A 20,323-nucleotide genomic window follows, 5' to 3' on the forward strand; every position below is an offset into this window, starting at 1 on the left:
CTTCAGATCAGGTTGAAGTTATCTCTTACTTGTTCTCCCTTGTCTTTCAATGTTGCTCCAGGTTCACAAGTGCTGTGGTTTATCAAGGACTTGTCATGCGCCTGGGAATTACAGGAGGCAACCTCTATATCGACTTTTTCATCTCTGGAGTTGTGGAATTGCCAGGAGCCCTCTTGATCTTACTAACCATTGAGCGTTTTGGTCGGCGCCTACCCTTTGCGGCAAGCAATATAGTGGCAGGAGTGGCATGTCTTGTCACTGCATTCTTACCAGAAGGTAATTGTCCCCTAAGTCTGTTTGGCAGCCAAGAACTTGAAAAAAATCTTAAAGTAATCAAGAATGGAGAACTTGTCTTTAGAAAATGGACCATAGCATCAAAATCGTAGTGCCAGTCGTGCTCTAGTGATGTCACTCTGTTTTCTGCCTAACCAGCCTAACTACTTTGAGTATAAAAGATCGGTTCTATAGATTTTTCTGTTTTCTCCATTTCTCAGTTCATTTATGGATGAAATAGATGTGAGAAATCTAGCTTGGAGTGATGTAGTTTACTTTTTAAAAAATTTTAATTGAAGAAGTAAAAATTATAATTGAAGTTTCAGGTGTACAGTATAGTGATTCATAATTTTTAAAGGTTATGCTCCATTTATAGTTATTATAAAATACTGGCTGTATTCCCCGTGTTGTACAATACATCCTTGTAGACTATTTTATACCTAATAGTTTGTACCTCTTAATCCCCTACCCCTATGTTGCCCCTCCCCACTTCCTCTCCCCAGTGGTAACCCACTAATTTGTTCTCTATATCTGTGAGTCTGCCTCTTTTTTGTTACGTTCACTAGTTTTTCGTATTTTTTAGATTCCACAGATAAGTGATATCATACAGTATTTGTCTTTCTCTGTCTGACTTATTTCACTTAGCATAATGCCCTCCAAGTCCAAGCATGTTGCTGCAAATGGCAAAATTTCATTCTTTTTTATGGCTGAGTAGTATTCCATTGTGTGTGTGTGTGTGTGTGTGTGTGTGTGTGTGTGTGTGTGTGTGTGTGTGTGTGTGTATATATATATATATATATATACCACATCTTTATCCATTTATCTGTTAATGGACACTTAGGTTGCTTCTTGGCTATTGTAAAAACACTGCTGTGAACATAGGGGTACATGTATCCTTTCAAATTAGTGTTTTTGGTTTTTTCTTGGATATAGACCCAGGAGTGGAATTAATGTCATTTATTTCTGATCACCTTTATCCAACTTAATTTTGTGATATCATTGACCCTGTTTCACATTTCTTCCACGTGGCCAATCCCATGTGAAACACTGAGGTTGCAAAGGGAAGGAAAACACGTCTTGACTTCAAAAGGTTGACAACCTAGTGAGGAATATAGACACTTCAATGCTCTCACAGCAAACTGTGATAAATGAACTAATAGAATGATTTACAAGGTTTAGAAATAGGAAAAAAAAGGTGCAGGAAGTGATGAATCCATGGGGATAGTCAGGAGAAGCTTCCCAGAGGTGAAAACTAGGCACGTATGAAGAAGGAAGAGAAGTGTGCCCTACAGAGGGGAAGGCTAGGAGTGATTTTACAAAGGAAAGCATGGTTCTCAGAAGTACGCACCACCTTTGATCGTTCGGGAACCAAACGTTCTTTGTTATCACAGGAATATCCTGGCAAGGAGGCTGAGGGATCATCTGTCACCAGTGGAGATGGCCTCACAGCCAAGGCCAAGCCAAGAGCTTGGGCGCGGTCTTGTGAGCTTCAGGTGGAGGACAGGTGGCCTCCAAGTGGCTGTTGCAGTTTGGACAATGGCAATGAGGAGGAGAGAGGCTGAGAGCAGGAATCAAGGTCGTGGCAGTCGGGCCTGAATGGGAGACAGTGATTTCAGAGATGTTTCAGAGTTAAATTGGGGGGTGGCAGGGGCCTTGATGACCGGTGTGTGGTACAGAGGTTGTCAGTGACTCCAAATACACTGTTAATGGAAAGCCGGTTATCTCTGCCTCAGAACACAGGGGGCACTGGACAGAGGAAGCCTTTCAAACTCCCAGGGAACGTGTGTTTTAGAGCAGATCTATTATTTCAGCATTTCAGGTGGTGTGGGGTGGGAGGTGGCTGGCAGAGCTGGAGTCTCTGTTAGTTCTTTGTGTCAGCACAAGAGAAGCTGCCTTTTCTTTTGCGAATCCTCTGCGGATCAGGGAAGAACTGATAATACTGTGGAAGTCGAAACAGTCAGACATTTACAGATGAGTTTATTAATTGAATAAGGATTTATGAAATCCCAAAACATCAGATAGACCCTACCTATTTAAATAAAATTACAGAAATGCCCATCTTCAGAAGAGAAGGGTGGAAAAAAGATGTGAAGTCCTGTCATACTGGAATGGTTGATGATAAACAACTGACTGTTTACATTTATCTCATTTTTCTTGAGCGTATTAGTTTCCTAGTGCCGCTGTAACAAAGTACCACAAACTGGGTGGCTCGCAACACAGAAATTCATTCTCTCACACACCTGGAGCCTGGGAGTCTGAAATCCAGGTGTGGGCCAGGCCATGCTCTCTCTGAAGGCTCTAGGTGAGGACCCTTCCCTGCCTCTTCCTAGCTTCTGGTGGTTGCCAGCCATCCTCGGCATTCCTTGACATCATTCCAATCTCCCCTCCATCTTCACATGACCTTCTCTGCATCTCTGCGCCTTAACTTAACCATTATATCCGCAAAGACCCTATTTTGAAATAAGGTCACATTCTGAGGTTCTGGGTAGACATGAACTTTGGGGAACACTGTTCAACCTACCACATTGAGTTAACACATTATAAGAGCTGGGGAAGAGATTGGCCAATGCGCGTCTATTTAGTGTCTTTTAATTTCTGCCAGTAAACTAAGAATAGAGATAGTGCAGTGAACAAGACAGACGTAAGTTCTGTCCTCGGGAATTATGCACAAGTTAGTAGAAGGTGACAGATCAGGAACATTGGAGACCTCACTGTTCTTTCTGTTTTACTTCGGCACTTTTTCGTTTTAGGTTTAATTTTTAAATGTAGTTCCCTAAGACAGCGTCATCTGTTCTCATTGCATCTGGAACAGGAATCAAATATTAATTACGTATTCACTGCATATGAAGTTAGGAAAGTGGAGAGAAAGATTAATGACTGAAGTGTGGCCCATCTTTCCATTATGTAACTTTCCCCAGAAGATCTTCTCTGGCCTTAGATTGACTGGGATGACTTTAACGTGTGTCGCATTCAGCATGATCCCAGAAATCATTGAAGATCGTACGTCCAAACCAATATTGAAGGAACTAAGGGGGTGAGAATCAAGCTATTTTATAGAGAACACTCTCATATATTAGAAAATATAAGGCAAAGAATAGATTTTTCTGTTTGGTCCGATCAGTTTTATTTTGTAGACAGAATTTCCCAATTTAAGCCTTAGAATTGTTCTCAGCAACATTGAAAATGAATTGCTCTTATTCTGGATACATTTTTATTTGTATATCCTGCAGATTCGGCCGCTTTTATAGTCACACGCTGGTCATAATTGACTGCTAAGAATAAGTTCAAATCCCTAATGCTGGGAGACGCAAGAGGGAAGAGATATGGGAACATATGTATATGTACAACTGATTCACTTTGTTATAAAGCAGAAACTAACACACCATTGTAAAGCAATTATACCCCATAAAGATGTTAAAAAAAAAAAAGAACACTGAAAAAAAAAATCCCTAATGCTGTGTGTGAGTGCCACATATTGGCAGAGGTTTCTTGCTTGTGTTGACATCCTTACTTCCACTTAAGGGAACCTCGGGACTTGGTTACTTGGGCTGTTGAATTAACATTAGAAAGACTTTTCCTCTCAGCCTTTCTTGACATCATCACCAGGATGACTGCCCCTGAAGAGAATACTGAGTAGCCTTCTAGGGGAATCAGCTCTAAAATTATCTCAGAGAAAACGGTTTAACCAACTTTCCATCCACTAAGCATGACTTTTCATGGTCTGAAGAATGAACTTCCGGAAAAGAAAGGCTTTCAGGCTGTATCCTCATCTAAGACTCACTATTTCTGACCCCAATTTTTTAACTCTAATTAAAGCCTGAAAAATAAAGAGCTTTCTAAATCCATACTCACCTGCCATCTTTAATTTGACTTTATTCAAGATGGCTGCAAACTCGGCAGTTTGGGTAAGTCTTTTTGAAATGAAAAAGTTGTCTTGGACTTTTCTCTTTAAGTAAAAAGTACAGTCTGTTTATCTTACTTACTAGGAATTTTCACTACATTTTATTTCAGAACTCAGAGCAGATGGTGCATTCAGAGGAGATGTAAAATTGTGTTTGTTTAAAATCCTGCATCCTTTCTTCAAAAATTGAGGTATTATTCTCAGTAATCTCTACCAGCTTGACCAAATCCCCATCAGAGGGACTTTCTTTCTCTGTGTTCTCAGGAGTTCATGGGAGGTAGTTTCAGTTTCAGTCCTCATTCTTAACTTGTCTTGTTGTTTTCTGCCATTGCTACCGGAAAGATGTCTATTGCCACTCCAGGGTGAACTTAGCATATTACAGGGATAATCAGAAGTTTTTATGTGCATACGTAATAGTCATACATAACTTACATCTCCTATGAATTGTTTTCATTTTACCCTTTAGTTAAAATGAGCAGTGCAGTGCCTTTGGGACTTCTCTTTTGTTACACATTTCAACAAAATCTCTGTCCCAGAGCAGTTAGATACTGGCCTTTACTTCTTAGAAAGAGTTGAGGACCTTGAGAAAACTTGACAGCATTTTCTTAACGTTTTACTGAATTGACTATTTATTTATCTGTACTCACGGAGCTAACCACATACATTTCTCATGGAGGGGGGGAGGGTGTGTGTGTGTGTGTTTTAATTTGGTTCCTCGGTTTTTGTTTGTGTTTGTTTTTCCGCAGTCAGTTATAAACTTAAATTGTCACTGAAGTTGTCAGTGGGACTCACTTGTAGAGCTGTCGTGATTCAGTAGAAAAAACTATAGCTTAAGAACCTAACCTGGGTAATCAAGTTCTTTCCACGGGAGCCAACAGCGTTCTTCTCAGCAGCCTGAGAGCGGCGAGAGGTTGCCTGGTCAGGCCGGGACCCAGGGAATCTGAGCGCCAGTTGCCACTTAAGTTCCCCAGCATCTGGCACCGCAGCACCTGCTCACTGAAGGAGGGGGTGGAATGCATTTCCTAGTCCCCCTCCCTGGCCTTAACGAAAAAGTAAAGGCTAAATAAAACACTTGTTTACAACTGGGCCAGAGCAGATGGCGGGCCCAGTGCATCAGCACGACTGTGCTGTTGTTCACTCCCTGGTGTGACGTTAATGTGAGTACTGCAGGTGTCCTCAGCTGGGAAAAACATCAAGGACACCAGGGCGTCCTCGGCCAGTTTGCAATCAGCATATAACAAACTGGAGCCTCCCAGCAATGATCTGGATTCCGGAACCCTCTTTTTCTTTGCTTGCCCTCCTAGGCAACTGTTTTATTTAATGAGTTTTAGCTTTTTTATTGGTTGAATATTCTCTAAAGAGAACACACAGAAGGGGAGTTCCCTGGCGGTCCAGTGGTTAGGGCTCCTCGTTTCCACTGCAGGGGGCATGGGTTCGATCCCTGGTTAGGGAACTAAGATCTTGCATGCCGTGTGGTGCAGCAAAAAAAACCAAACACGTAAATCTCCTGAGCTTCATCCTTTCTCTCGTCCTCCTGATTCATGCCTACTTTTCTACTAAAAAATTATATATTCAGGAAAGCGTGATAATTCTAAAAGACAAGAGGACCCTTTAGTGCTGAGCAAGCATAAATAAATATGAGTACAAAGGGAGAAGGTTTCCTTTTCAAAGATGGAAGCCAGGCATATGCTGAATGCCCTTGGCTTTGCTCTGGAGAGTAGATAAGCTGCTGTTCACGCGGTCATATGTCCTCACCCAAGTCTACTAAGAAAGGATGGCATAAAATCAAAACTATTGATACAATGAGATACCGCCTCACACCCGTCAGAAAGGCCATCATTAAAATGTCTACAAGTAACAAATGCTGGAGGAGGTGTGGAGAAAAGGGAACCCTCCTACACTATTGGTGGGAATGTAAGTTGATGCAGCCACTATGGAAAACAGTATGAGGTCTCTGTTGCCATATGATCCTGCAATCCCACTCCTGGGTATATATTCAGACCAAACTTTTGTTCAAAAAGATACATGCACCCCTATGTTCATAGCAGCACTATTCACAGTAGTCAAGATGTGGAAACAATCGACATGTCCATCAACAGATGAATAGATAAAGAAGATGTGGTATATGCATACAATGGAATGTTACTCAGCCATAAAAAAGAATGAAGTAATGCCATTTTCAGCAACATGGATGGACCTAGAGATTATCCTAGTAAGTGAAGTAAGTTAGACAGAGAAAGACAAATACCATATGATATCACTTATATGTATAATCTAAAATACAACACAAACAAACTTATCTACGAGACAGAAACACACTCACAGACATAGAGAACAGACTTGTGTTGGAGGGGGAGGGATGGAATGGGATTTGGGGGTTAGCAGATGCAAACTATTATATAGACAATGGATAAACAACAAGGTCCTACTGTAGAGCACAGGGAACTACATTCAACATCCTGTGATACACCATAATGGAAAAGAATATGAAAAAGAATGTACATGTATGTATAACTGAAGAAACTCACACAACATTGTAAACCAAATATACTTCAATTAAAAAAAAAAAGGATGGCATCAACTGCACAACTTTTAGGAAATTTAGAGCACTGACTTTTTAGAGCAAAAATGGTTTATGCCTTCTTCCCTTAAAGCACAAAGGAAAGAAAATATTTAGTAGAGAACATTTGGCATTTCCCACTAGTTACTATGGAGGAAAGGAGTGTTTCCTCATATAACCAAAGCAGCCCTAAAACAGTTCATTTTTAAATGAATGAACAAACCAGCATTAAAGAATCTGGCTCCTTCTGGATGATTTCGTAGGCAAAGTAGAAAGACCTGGGATGAGGGAAATAAGGAAAGACATACGCCCTGGTGATGACGCACGGCAGAGATGTCCCCTCCCGGAGATCTCAGTCCTTGGAGCAAGAAACCAAAGTCAGTTTCAGGTCCAGATCTTTCCTGGTCTGTTGGGAACAGTGATTCTGTGTGTCATCACTAAGGGGTATGAACAGAAAGAGGGCAAATGGGCGTCAGACTGCTGTGATGGTTTTCAAGGGCACAGGCAAAGACTGCCTTCCAGACAGAAGGCCAGTGTACTCAGGCCCTCTAGGAAGGCACTGCTTGGAACATTGTTTTCAAGGTAGCAGCTTCTCAACAAATGCCTTGACTTGTATTTCTGTAATCCAACCCTGCTCGGGAAGGCAGCTGGTGCACTAAATGCTAGCTGTCCTCCCAGTTGCTGCTGCTGTTGAATTTGGGCTACAATATTAGGAGGCATCTACCATTTGCACTTAAAATGAGCAGATTTACGGCCGGGAGAACACTAAGCAAATGCCCTTTGTTGTTTTGTAAAATTGTATTGAAAGCAGACCCTTGCAAATTTTCTGTTTTTGCAGGAATACCCTGGTTGAGGACCATTGTTGCTACCCTGGGAAGATTAGGCATTACCATGGCCTTTGAAATTGTTTATTTGGTGAATTCAGAATTGTACCCAACAACATTACGGTAATTCCAACATCCGTACCGTGGTTTCTCCTAAGTAATTCTGCAGCCACATCTTTGAAGTTGACTTAAAAACTATGAAATAGTTTTCTTAGCTTGGCGACCTATTACCCTGGGCTGGATTCAGCCCGTGGAAAAGCTAAGTTTTGAGTTGTAGCTTCTTTTTGCATTATTATCATCAATATCTTCATACACAGTTGGGGGTTTGTGGAAAGGCACTAGACCTGAAATCAGAAAATCTGGGTAGCGTGCTTGCGTCATGGGTTACATCTTCCTTCATCAGCAGGGCTCTGTGTAAAGGCTACAGCCTCTGTTCTGACCACACTCCACAGCCGATTATTGAAGGACAAGATGAAACAATGTGCATAGCTAGGGCAGGTTGGCCTCCTTCCTTGGGGGAATATTCCTGAGCACACCTTACCGCCAATCTGGGGTGCCAAGGAGACACATAAGCGCCACAGAGCAGGCTGGGTAGTGAGCCGCTGATGGAAGATTGATTTCCACCAATACTGTAGACCCGCCCCCGCCCCCAACTAGCCTCACTGTGACTCAGCTTTTACCCAGACGTGAACTGGTGCAGGTTGGAAATGATGCGCTTAGGGTATGAGAGAGGAGAAATTTTCAAAGTTAAAAGCTAGAGAAGTGGGAAATGTTGTTACGATTTCTCTGTTACTTAGATATCTGAAAATGTTATGTATCTTGAATTTATTTAAATACTTTAAAACAATTTTTTTGTTCTGCAGAAACTTTGGAGTTTCACTGTGTTCAGGTTTATGTGATTTTGGGGGGATCATAGCCCCATTTCTGCTCTTCCGCTTAGCAGCCGTTTGGCTAGAACTACCTCTTATCATCTTTGGTAAGTTCTCACTTTACATCCTATTCTTAAATGCTCTCATCCACATTTTCACATTAATAGAACCTAAAATGATCATCAGGCTGGATATCAATTTTAACCATTTGCTCTTTTTATAACAGCTGTTTCCGTTTTGAGGAAGCACAATGAAATGTGGACCCTAAACCATTTACATTTACTTTACATTAAGGGTTGCTATAAAAAAGTGTTCAGTTTAGCTTTCTTTGTTGAGGTTCTGAGTTAAAATCAAATATTATGAAACTTTTTTATAATATTGTGGAACATAACCAATAATTTTCCAAATAGGACCAAATAATAGGACCTTCTGTATGTTTAAAAACAAGCCTAAAAACAAATTGTATTGTTAAGTGCTCCATGTCTCTCAGTATTGTATCTGCATGTGCTTTGGTGCTAAGCACGCCGTGCTTAAAGACCAGAGGACGCAGAAGCCCTTGCAGACACGTACCGTAACCTCTTCGATGCCCCTCAAGTTCATACCCTCCTTCCGACCTTCAATCTTCACGAAACTCATGAAGGGATAGAACCATAGCATAGGGAGGCCCCTTAGGGTAATTCAGTCCAGTGCATCTCCAGTGCTGTTTCTGCCCAGATCTCATACCCTCCTCAGCAAGAGAGGATGCCGGCTGGCCCCTTGCTCACCTACCTTTCCTCCACCTCCACTTCCTTACTCCCGGTAGAGGTTTTTCACCCATTGCTCCGCAGTTTAAGCTCCAACGAAAACATTGCGTCCGTGAGGGCATACATCCGGAGGAATGTAGGCGTCCTTCAGCTGTGCTGGGGACCATAAAGTCGGCTTCTAATCACTGACACCAGTGATTCCATAAAAGATCATTTCAAACTCTTTCACGGGATCTGATAAACAAGCTCAGCATTGATTCTGGGCCAGCGTGAAAAAGCAAAGAGGGGCCACTGTGCAACCAAGACAGAGCTGCCTGACAGCCCAGGCCGTCGAGGTTCGGGGCTTGCCTGTGAGCCCGGCTGGCGGAGCTGGGCGCTGGTGCCGCAGGGCAGGCCCTTGCTTCGCAGAGTCTGGCTGGGGAGGGAGCCAGTCACAGGGGAGTGTGATAAATAAGGGCGCCATGAGAGCACATCGCAGGGAGCACCAGCCCCGTGGAGTCAGGGAGCAAGGGGGCCGTGTGGAGGTTGAATAGGAATTATGCACGTGAGAGGTGTGGGCTGGTGCTCTAGGCAGCGGGAAGGCCTAGAGTAAGAGGAAGTTAAAGGACAGAGTGCAGTGTGTAAGTTGGGGCCTGAAGAGAGATGCAGCTGGGGAGGTGAGCTGGGGCCGGACCGTGGAGGGTCTTCTCCGATGTGCAAAGGGTCTGCTCTTTATCCAAAGAGCAGAGTTTCAAGCCGGGGTTAACAGTGTCAGGTTTGCATTTTAGAGACATGACTCTGATGGCAGGTATGCCTATGAGTTAGAGGGGGACAATGCTACTGGTGAGACGATTCAAAGAATGTTGGTGTAATCAGGTAAGAGATTTCATAAGGACTGGGTCTAGGGTGATGGCGCTGAGAATGTTGAGGAGTGGAAGGATCCACAAAAATATATTGGAGGTTGAATTGGCAAAAGGGGGTGATTGACGGGACGAGGGCCAGAGGGACCAGGGAGCTGGCAGCCGGCCTCCGGGCTGGCAGCACCGTAGGTGGCGGGGCCAGCCCTAGTTTAGTGAATGTCAGAGGTGCCCGTCTGCAGGAGGACGCGGAGGGATACTGTCTGTAGCGTGAGGTGCCTCTAAGAAATCCAAGTTGAAATGGTGAGAGGCCAGTAGGTTTGATGAGCTGAGTCGGGAGCAAAGTGTGGCCTTGTGATGAAGGTTTGGAAGCCATCTGGATGCAGATAACCACTGAAACCATGGGAGTGACCGAAACCCCGTCTACAGGGAACAGGACCGAGCGAGAGGAAAGAAGGGGGCCCAGCATGGAGCCCTGAGGAACGACAGAACATCCAGCATAAGCAGAGGGAGAGGAACCAGCCAGGGGATGAGAAGGGATGCAAGAGGGGCAGGAGGGAAACCGGGAGCGCGTGGGGCAGGGAAGCACGGGGACGGCGGGTGAGGTCACCAGCCGCCTGAGCTGCCACGAGGCCAGGCAGCAGAGACGAGAAGCGGGGCCACTGCACCTGGTGGTGGCAGCAACTGGCGACCTGGCTGGAGCAAGGCCAGAGGGGACATGGAGCAGAGCCGGATCAGGGCAGGTGGAGCTGGGAGGTGACTCTGGCCCGCCAAGGTCAGCTGTCAAGTTTTCAAGAATTTTTGAGCCAGTTTAAACACATCCATCATTAAAAATGGAATATATAAAATAGATTAAAAGCAGGGGTAATAAATACGCACACCTCATCAGTTCCTGATTCATTGAGTTCTGCTGCATCTGTCCCCGAGGCTGGTGCGTCCACCGTAGTCCACGGTGGAGATGCTGCCGCCCATCTCCCCAGAGCCTCACTCGCGATGTCACACTGCTGGTTTGAATCGCTCGCATCCACGCTGGGTGTATTTACACCACAGAAACAGGGAAATGCTGCTGCACGTCAGGACTTTATTTTCTGGAGAGCTGGTTGTTAGACATTTACCAGCACAGCTGGGATATGAAGATGTGTAGAAAATAGGAGAGGATGGTGTTTCAAGAATTGCGGTTCTAAAGAACGGAAGAAGGGAGGATGGTGAGGTTGATAGAAGGCTCTTTAAAGAGGAGAGATTTGAATATGTTTCAAGGCGTCCACTGACGGGTTAAAGGTGCTGGAGAGAGCAGATGAATCGCTACAGCGTGGAGCCCACAAAGACGCCAGGAGATGCTCTCGGGCAGATGTGGGCACGAGTCTTGGGTGTCACATGATGGAAGCGGGAAGGGGAGGGGCAGGGTGCAGTGAAAGGAGGCTGAGGGACTCCTTGCTGGTGGCTTCTATGTTCCCTGTGAAGTAGGAGGTGAGGGCTTCTCGGAGTGTTTGGCACTTGGTAGGTCCTCAGTAAATTGTGAAACGAGTGAATGAATGGATGGATGCCAAGAGCACAGGAGTGATGGAACTGTCTAGAGTTTGAGGAAGGCTGAGAACCTGTGAAATCATGACAGAGGAACGCTGGGCAGGGTGACCAGAGGGCTGCTGCGGGGCGGGATGAGTCCAGGTAGTGAGCACAGCGGCTTCCAGACCGAGCAGGGGGCCATGAGGGGGCGCTGTGCGTTCCCGGTACCGTAACACCTTTCTCCTGTGCCACAGGTATCCTGGCATCTGTCTGTGGTGCTCTTGTGATGCTTTTGCCTGAAACCAAGGGCATTGCCCTGCCAGAAACAGTGGATGATGTAGAAAAACTTGACAGGTACGGTACAAAATTCAGCACATCCTAAGTAAAAGCAGCATTTCAAACCCACTGGGAAAGGACGGTGCTAAGAAAATTGAATATCCAGGGGGGAAAATATAATATTAAATCCCTGTCTTACATCTGAAGCAAAAAGTTCAAAGTAGATTTAAAAGGTTAATGTAAAGCAAATCTGTAAAAGAATATGTTTTATTTTTTAAATGTGGTTATGAAGAGGGAAACATTTCTAAATAAGGTGTTAAAACTCAGAAGGAATCTAAAGGAAAGAGACTGATGATTGGACAAAGTAGAAATAATTTAAATGTGCATCGATAGGCAACCGATGGTGAAAATGATAATATATCTATAAAATAATTGAGATATATCTATATGGAAAGACATGGAGAGATTTTCAAGATGGATTACAAAGTGAAAAGTCACAGAACAATGTGTTACAGTATTTATTAAAAAATAAAACCAAGAGTAATCCCTCTCTATAGCTAGATGGGAAAATAAATGCTAGTCAGATGATGATAGAATGGTAGCTCAATCGATAGATGGATAGATGAATGACAAGTGATACATAGACAGATAGAAAGAAGATAGGAGAAGGACAGTGAGAAAGAGACTGAACTTGGGAAAAGGGTGTCTAAATGGTGTACAGGGAAAGCTAATATCCAACCAACACATGAATATGAAATATGTTTCTGTTATATCAAGAAAAATCCACAGTACACATATTCTAATCTCCTCTGAAATCTTCCATAATAAAAAGACAGGAAGAGAGAATATGAATATGAGAATGCATAGGAAAGGATCTAAAATGATAAAATATACCCTCTGGGGATAGAAATCGTTCGGGAAGTGGGGTGTGGAAGGGAGGACATTACTTTTATACCCCATAGACTTCTGAATTGTTCGATTTTTAATTTTTTAAATTACAACTCATGGTCTTGTATCATCTGTGAATTTTATTTTTTTTAATTTTTTAAATTTTCTGGCTGCACCGTGTGGCATGTGGGGTCTTAGTTCCCTGACCAGGGATCGAACCTGTGTCCCCTGCATTGGAAGTGTGGAGTCTTAACCACTGAACTGCCAGGGAAGTCCTCATTTGTGAATTAAAAAAAAAATAATTTAACAGCTAATTTTATTTATTTATTTTAAATTTATTTTTGGTTGCATTGGGTCTTCATTGCTGGGCACGGGCTTTCTCTAGTTGTAGTGAGCGGGGCTGCTCTTCGTTGTGGTGCGCGGGGTTCTCATTGTGGTGGCTTCTCTTTTTGTGGGGCACAGGCTGTAGGCACGCAGGCTCAGTAGCTGTGGCTCGCGGGCTCTAGAGCGCAGGCTCGGTACTTGTGGTGCACAGGTTTAGTTGCTCCACGGCATGTGGGATCTTAGTTCCTGGACCAGGGATCGAACCTGTGTCCCCTGCATTGGCAGGCGAATTCTTAACCACTGCACCACCAGAGAAGCTCCTAACAGCTAATTTTAAAAATAAAAATCAATCTTCTAAACAGTGACCTAGAAATTAAGAGTATGGATCTCTAAATATTTAAAAAGTGTATCAAAAGTATTTATGACAAGACTGAAATGTTAGTAACCTCATGGCAGTTTTATTCTTCACTTGACAGACTGGGAAGAGAATAGAAACCGACATTTTTTAGGTCCTTATATACGTGATCAATGGTTTCATATACGTCATTTCATTTAATACTCAAAGTGATTTTGTGCAATACAAGTTCTTGTCGTTACTGTTTTGTATGCTAGGAAATCTGTGCTCAGAAAGACTTCACAACTTCTACATGCTAGTACTGGGATTGATATTGTCCGGTGTACAGGCGTGACTGTTGTTTTGGATAGTTTTATTATCTTATGCTGTATCCTACTTGATTATGAGTATTTTAGTAGCAAGAATCCCCTGGTAGTATTGGAAATTTCTCTCTTCATATCCTCTTTTAATGAGGTCCCATCCCCCTCCCCAGAGATAGGCAACCATCGCTCAGACGTATTTCAACCAGACCTTTAAAACCTATACAGTGATTTCATAGTCCTATTTCTTGATGCTATTTTGAAAAATAAGATTGACGAATCATCTCAGAACTTTCCTAAGAAAGGCTTATCAGTGTACTCAAAACCAAACCACCAGCCGACTTCTAACAGGACTGGCCAATCAGAGCACAGGTGGACATTCGTCCCATGAAGTAACCCAATCAGATTCTTGTGCTTGTTTGTAAGTAAACTGATAGGTAATGGCTTATTCCTCAACCAAAGCTCTACCTATGTTTTACCGTAAAACAATGCTATGTGAAGCCTGAGGTGTGGTGGGAGATTCTCTTTAAGACATTGCCATTTTATAAACCAAAATTAAGTTAAGAAATTTATAAAAGGGAGAACTTCCCTGGTGGTCCAGTAGTTATGAATCTGCCTTCCAACGCAGGGGACTCGTGCTCGATCCCTGGTTGGGGAACAAAGATCTCACGTGCCGTGAGGAAACTGAGCCCACACGCCACAACTACTGAGCCCCCGTGCCACAACCAGAGAGGAGCCCGCGTGCCACAATGAAAGATCCCGAGTGCTGCAACTAAGACCCGACGCAGCCATAAATAAATAAACAAATATTTTTTTAAAAAAGAAATTTATAAAAGGTATCAAAACTGTCCTCTTGAGTGTTACATCATGGAAAGACTTGCATCATCCAGAAAGGATAGACATGCTGCTAGCTGTGTCATCACAGACAATTATGTGGTTTGTATGAGCGTATGGGGGCCAGATCAGGGTGGGCGGTGTCCAACCCTGTCACCCCAATTGCAGTCATGCTAACAGACCAAAGGAAAGAAGACTGTATAAGGTTAGATAAAGCAGGGGAAATGGTGAGAAAGGAAATAGGATTATCTTCAAATAAGATATCCAAACTTTAAGGGCAACTTCTCGTGGGCTGATGCCCTGCAGGATCTGTTCAGGGCTGGGGTACGCAGGAGAGCATCCCGGCCGGGATTATAGGGTCAAAAGTAAGAAGTTCAGTGCTGACTGTTGGTGGCACAAGCCTGGGAATGTGTCGTTGGAGTTTTGAGACGTCTAACTCAGTGGTGCAGAGTTCTTTTCCCGCACATCTGCTGCCCTCTCTTGTGAATGCCCTCTGTGCCAACCCTCCAGCGACAGGGACTGCATCCTTCTGTTTGACTCGACTCCATTTGCTGCGGCTCATTTATAGTGAGCGTGATAGACTCATTCTTGATCCCCAAACCAGTCAGAGGTCAGATTTTCAAACTCATCAGGAAAAAGTGGAGGAAGAGGGAGTGATTTGAGATCAAGACTCTTTCGCCAATTCAATCATATTAAAAATAGAATTAAACAATGGAAGAGATGGAGTTCTGGAGGTGAGAAGGCCATCTCAATGGCGTGCAGGGAAAATTAATATCCAAGCAGTACATACACAGGAAGAATTCGTCCAACAAAAATTCAACTTACATGAATTTTTTTCTGTTTGTAAATTTTCATAATTAAAAAATTGGGTAAATTAATTAATTATGCCTGGTCCCTACCCTTGAAAAAACGTCTGATAAAAGTCTGATCTATGGTTTTACAAGTTAAGCACACTGATTGCATTCTATAATCACTTACTCAGGAACAAAAACTACTTAGCCCCAAGTTATGGAAACCTGTTAGTATTTTCCCTTCTACAACAGCACTTAGTCATTTTCTCATTTCTGCTTTCTTTTGTTCACATCAGCAGCTCATTTCCAAACCATCTGTTACGGAGTAGAAATTCATAAAGAATTTATATGTGCTATAATGCTAATTAACCCCTGCCTAGGGATTGAGGGCAGGCAAAAAATGACTTGGAGACAGTTAATTTTGTTCCCTTTGAGTTGGGTTTTTATGAGTAGTTATGCATGTGTGTATTCGATCAAAACCAACTATGAAATTGAGTCGTAACAAAAAGACTTCCTTCTCACTAGTTGGGTAACCTTTTATAAGGACTTTCTCTTTTCTCCTTTGTTTTGTTAGTCCACATTCCTATAAATGTGGCAGAAAAAAGAAAACTCAAGTTTTGAGCTCTCACCTTTGAGCCCCCTGCCAAAGATGCAAGGAAAGAGCTATTCAGGCTGGTCCCCCCAAGAAACCGACGTGCCTTGCAGAGACGTGTGTGTTGTCCACTTCAGCTGTGCAGCTCCAAGTGTTTTCAATACTTTACAAAGACATTCAGACTATCCAGAGTATTTTTATACAGCGTCGGATGAATCAAGACTCATCGTGCTGTCAAAGTTTCTGGGAACATGTAATATGTGACCGGTTTAGCCAAGAGCCCGTTGTGTGCACAGATCCTCCTGAGGTTTTTTCTCACGCTGGGGCAGTGTCTCTGACCCACTGGGTTACGGAGAGACAAGAGAAGCCCCACCCAGTTCTCAATGACGGTTCCGTCAAGAATGCAAGATGTGCAAACCAAGGATCTGGGGCAAGTGTACAGGGATGGGTTCATCAAATCTGATCAAGACGTGGAGGCTCTGAACGGAGGGTTCTGATGATTGCAGGGAAGATGAAGATTTGGGGATCTTGTTAATGCAGAGACTGAATCTAAGGACCTCGGGCCACCTGGCTCTGAGCCTTTGCTTTCTCTTCTCACCTTGAGCCCCTTAAGCTCCTGGAGCATCTAGGTTTGCAGGCACTTTTAGGCCTTGTTCCAGAAATAAGAACAAATCTGCTGGACAATTCAAGGATTTGGCTCTATTATTTATAAAATCAGATTGGTCCTGAGATGATTCAGGATGACTGCGGTCCTCCTTTAGTGGACACCTAGAGCCACATATTCAGTGTTTTACTGATGAAACCCATGGACTATGAATTCATGGGTCTTCAGATTTTAATCATACAGGGATATTTATCTTACATGTGTGAGTTCAGCTCTGTGATGATGCCCATGGTCAAGAGTGAAAACTATGGACAAATCTCATTCAATCTTGACACTTTTGACTTGTCTTGGGAAGAAGCTTACATTTTAGTTTGAAAGAAAGGTCAGTTATATCCATGCTTAAAAGAACTAGCAGAAGTTTATATTGTACATGACTTTACAGGTACTAATAAGGGATTTGATCTTTCTTTTTTGTTACTGAGACTTTTTGAAATGTGGAGTTTAAATACAAATATGCTGTCTTTATGATGTCCTGCTTTCTGTGTCACATTTGTTATATTTTCAGGTTCAGTATGTATCTTATGCAGAATTGTTTAATGAATTATTTTGGGTGGACAGGTAAAATGTGAGCCAAAGGGAAACCTTGCCAGTGAGGAAGAAAGTTTCTATGTGAACATGTGACGATATGTACGGTGTACGTGCTAATTGTAAAATAAGTTTTTAATCCTTAAAGCACATCAGAATTGAATACTTTATTTTTCAATGAAATAAACACAGTTCTTTAAGGGTGTAATGCTGCATTTACCCTTTATTCATACACCCTTGTATTTTTGTTTCTTTTGCATTTTTCTCTTTGCTGTGAGATGACTGTTGCTTCTTGATACGATCACCTTGGAATTGTATTTTGAGTTGACATTTGGGTTCTGATAACAATAAAAAAATGTAAATTGTCAAGAAAAATCAATTGGCATCCTTTCTCTTCTTTCTGAACGTGCGTCACTGTAGAACACTCTTCCCATGTGACAAAGTGTACTACATATCCAGGCAGCCAATTACTGATGGAAATTAAATGGTCCGCCTTCAATATATGTTCGTTGCTCCTTTCCAGGCTCTTGGCACCATTCCTAGACTCATGTGTGACCCAGAATCCCATTCAGACTCTTAGCTGGTCTCGTGTTATGACACTTCCATTGCCCGGTTTACTTCTCAGAATACAGCTGTCTGCCCAGGGTCTCCTGCGCTGGGCTAGAGTCAAGTTGTCAGTAACAGATTTCATTCCCAAGAACAGAATGTGCTCTCATGATTCCCCATATATGCTGCAGCTTTGAAAACATTCATCCCAGTGCCAAAAATAAAGACATTAAAGATGTGTGACAAGGTAAATGTATAGGTGACTTACTAGGGCTTCTCTATTCATCTTACAGGCTTCTCGTTCCTCTCTTCCTTATGAGAGAGAACAAAATCACTCGGGTCTGTAAGAGTTACACCATTTACAATTGGTAGGATGAACGAAGAGCATGAAAACAGTGAAAATCAAAAGATTAAGTCAAAGGAAGTACAGAGTTTATTTTCAACAAATGTCATAGCTGTATTGCCTCATTATTACAGAATCCAGCAGTCCATGGACAGGAACAAGTTATCCACAGCAATACAAACAAATGTTGCGGCTGGCAGTAGCTGGTTAGCTAAGTACAGCGTCAAACTTGGTTTGATTACTGTCAATTATTTTTGAGCACGCTGAATTCCCTACCCATGTTCCGGCTTCAGATCCGTTGATGCTTCACTCTGTCTCCCATCTAATTAATTCTTTCTCATTATTTCTTCAATCCAAGTAACAAACTTTGAAACACGAACATACACACCAGGCTTATTGGGGCGTGCACAGCCAAGACCCCATGAAGTGACTCCTTGTAAAATGTATTTGTCCTTCTCAAAGCAAACCAGAGGCCCTCCACTGTCACCCTACACAGAGGAAGGGAAAAAACCATGAGAGGATTAAGTTTCCATCCTTTTAGTATGGGATGTCATCCTTCTATTACCCAAATGTAAGTTGTTCCCAGTATTTGAACATCCCTTTCCAACCAGAAAGGAACTTAGTAACATATTATTTGAACATCTGCTGTGCTTCAGTACTAGGCAACGTACGTTTAACGAAACCGTACCATTTAGTGTTTCCCCGGGGGGAAAAGAAATCCCTTGTGAAAACTGTATTCATCCCTTCAAGCCTTGGGGTTTCTCTTAGGGAGGGTAACCCCAAGAACAATCTTAAAGGAGGTGTGGGAGGGTCTTTGTCTCATACCAACCTCCCTTTCCTACTAGAAAGGCCACGTCCCGAGTCCCACCCAAGATCCCCCTCCCAGAGGCGTAGGGGCTGTTGCTTAACTATTCCCTTATAACCAGTGTGGAACTCAAGGCCGAAGAAATCACCCTAGATGACCTGAATCAGCCTTCAGAGACACGCTTAAAAGGTTTCCAGGCAACATTTAGACTGTGGCCTTCGATTGACAAATCCTTCTAGAATTTGCTGCTTTGGGGCTGAAATGTCTAAGGGGCCAAAACAGGCCAACACAAGATGAACTTTGATCTCTTTAGTCTTTTGTTACCTGGCAACTGTCAGCACCTCCAGCCAGATGCCCCGCACACAGCTCGGTGGGTTTGACTCTCCCATTCAGATACTCATAGCGATTGCACACCTTGTTTTCAATCACAGGCAGCCGGGCTTCCTTGAGCAAGCCAGCACCGTAAGTGCCTGTGTTTAAAAAGATGAAACACACGGTGACTGGATCGAAAACGTGTCCGCAAGGAAGCTTCCAGAACAACAGAGCAGCAATGATAGATCTCATGTTCATCGTGAGGTTGGATAAAACAAGAAGTCAGTTCCCAGTACTAGTAGAACTCTTTCTTTTTTCTTTTTGACCCTTGAAAGTATAAACATTATATAAGATTTCATGTTCCCAAGACCTAGACTTAATTAATCTGGGCTTCTTTATGGGATTTTGAGGTTGGTTTGTGTTGTTATTTTTTGGTTTCTTTTTTTTTTAAACTATAAAGAAATTTACTTTTAATGTATAAAGAGAGATTGAGAAATAGTAGTGCTACTATTTTCATATATGCCCTTCTGGGATTCTGATATGCTTCTTTTACTACTTATATCATATTGCACATTTTTTCCACACAAAGTTATATCATAAAGACTTTCATACACCTACAATCTGTATAATTAATATTTTAGTTGGGAGTGACTGATTAATGGGTTTGGGATTTCCTTTTGGGGATGAGGCAAATGTTCTGTAAATAGTGGGGACGGTTGTACAACGTTGTGAAGGTGCTAAATGCCACAGAATTGTACTCTTGAAAACAGTTAAAAAAGTAAATTTTACGTTACGTATATTTTACCCCAATATTCGAAAAAAAGAACAACTGTCATTGACTGACAATTAACTTTTTCAGGTACAAGCTCATTATGTGGTGTAGCTCATCTAATCCTTAAAACAGTCCGGTCACCTAGGCACTTTCGTCATTCCTATTGTACAGTTAAGGAAACTGAGGCTTAGGGAGGGTGTGTAGTTTGCCCAAGATCACCCAGCACGTATGGTGGAGCTGGGATTTGAACTTGGGTCTGCAACATCGTGGTCCAAATTCTTCACCACCACGTTCATTGGCTACAACAGCTGCTCTCAGCGTATCACTTCTTTGTTCCTACAGGTTATTCATATTCCTTAGTGTTTTCTTAAGTCTAAGTTCTGAGGGATTATATAGACATATTTATGGTTCCCAATATCTTTGCCAAATATTTTCTAAACGGGTGTGACAGTGTAAAATGTCACTAGAAAAAAAGCAGTGCGCAGCAA

General features: G+C 42.7%; 2 protein-coding genes across 6 annotated transcripts in view; one reads left to right on the forward strand and one right to left on the reverse strand.

Annotated features, from left to right (window-relative positions):
- SLC22A3 (solute carrier family 22 member 3) overlaps positions 1-17,387 on the forward strand; it is a 49,413-nt gene extending 32,026 nt beyond the window's left edge. Inside the window, exons 6-10 of the mRNA XM_024747911.1 lie at positions 62-276; positions 7,573-7,681; positions 8,422-8,534; positions 11,764-11,863; positions 15,851-17,387. Of these exons, the coding sequence (XP_024603679.1) occupies positions 62-276; positions 7,573-7,681; positions 8,422-8,534; positions 11,764-11,863; positions 15,851-15,911 (598 nt within the window). The 3' untranslated portion in view covers positions 15,912-17,387. The remainder of the gene's footprint in view (positions 1-61; positions 277-7,572; positions 7,682-8,421; positions 8,535-11,763; positions 11,864-15,850) is intronic.
- An 885-nt stretch (positions 17,388-18,272) lies between these two features.
- PLG (plasminogen) overlaps positions 18,273-20,323 on the reverse strand; it is a 44,608-nt gene continuing 42,557 nt past the window's right edge. For 4 of the 5 annotated variants that reach the window (XM_024747969.1, XM_024747968.1, XM_024747967.1 and 1 more), the window contains 2 exons: positions 19,076-19,221; positions 18,273-18,434 (listed from right to left, as the gene is read on the reverse strand). In XM_024747969.1, coding sequence (XP_024603737.1) covers positions 18,273-18,434; positions 19,076-19,221 — 308 coding nt within the window. The remainder of the gene's footprint in view (positions 18,435-19,075; positions 19,222-20,323) is intronic. The other variant, XM_024747971.1, reaches the window with a different exon arrangement.

The sequence above is a fragment of the Neophocaena asiaeorientalis genome, unplaced genomic scaffold, assembly GCF_003031525.2.
Source record: "Neophocaena asiaeorientalis asiaeorientalis breed wild unplaced genomic scaffold, Neophocaena_asiaeorientalis_V1.1 scaffold123, whole genome shotgun sequence".
Classification (NCBI taxonomy): Eukaryota; Metazoa; Chordata; class Mammalia; order Artiodactyla; family Phocoenidae; genus Neophocaena; species Neophocaena asiaeorientalis.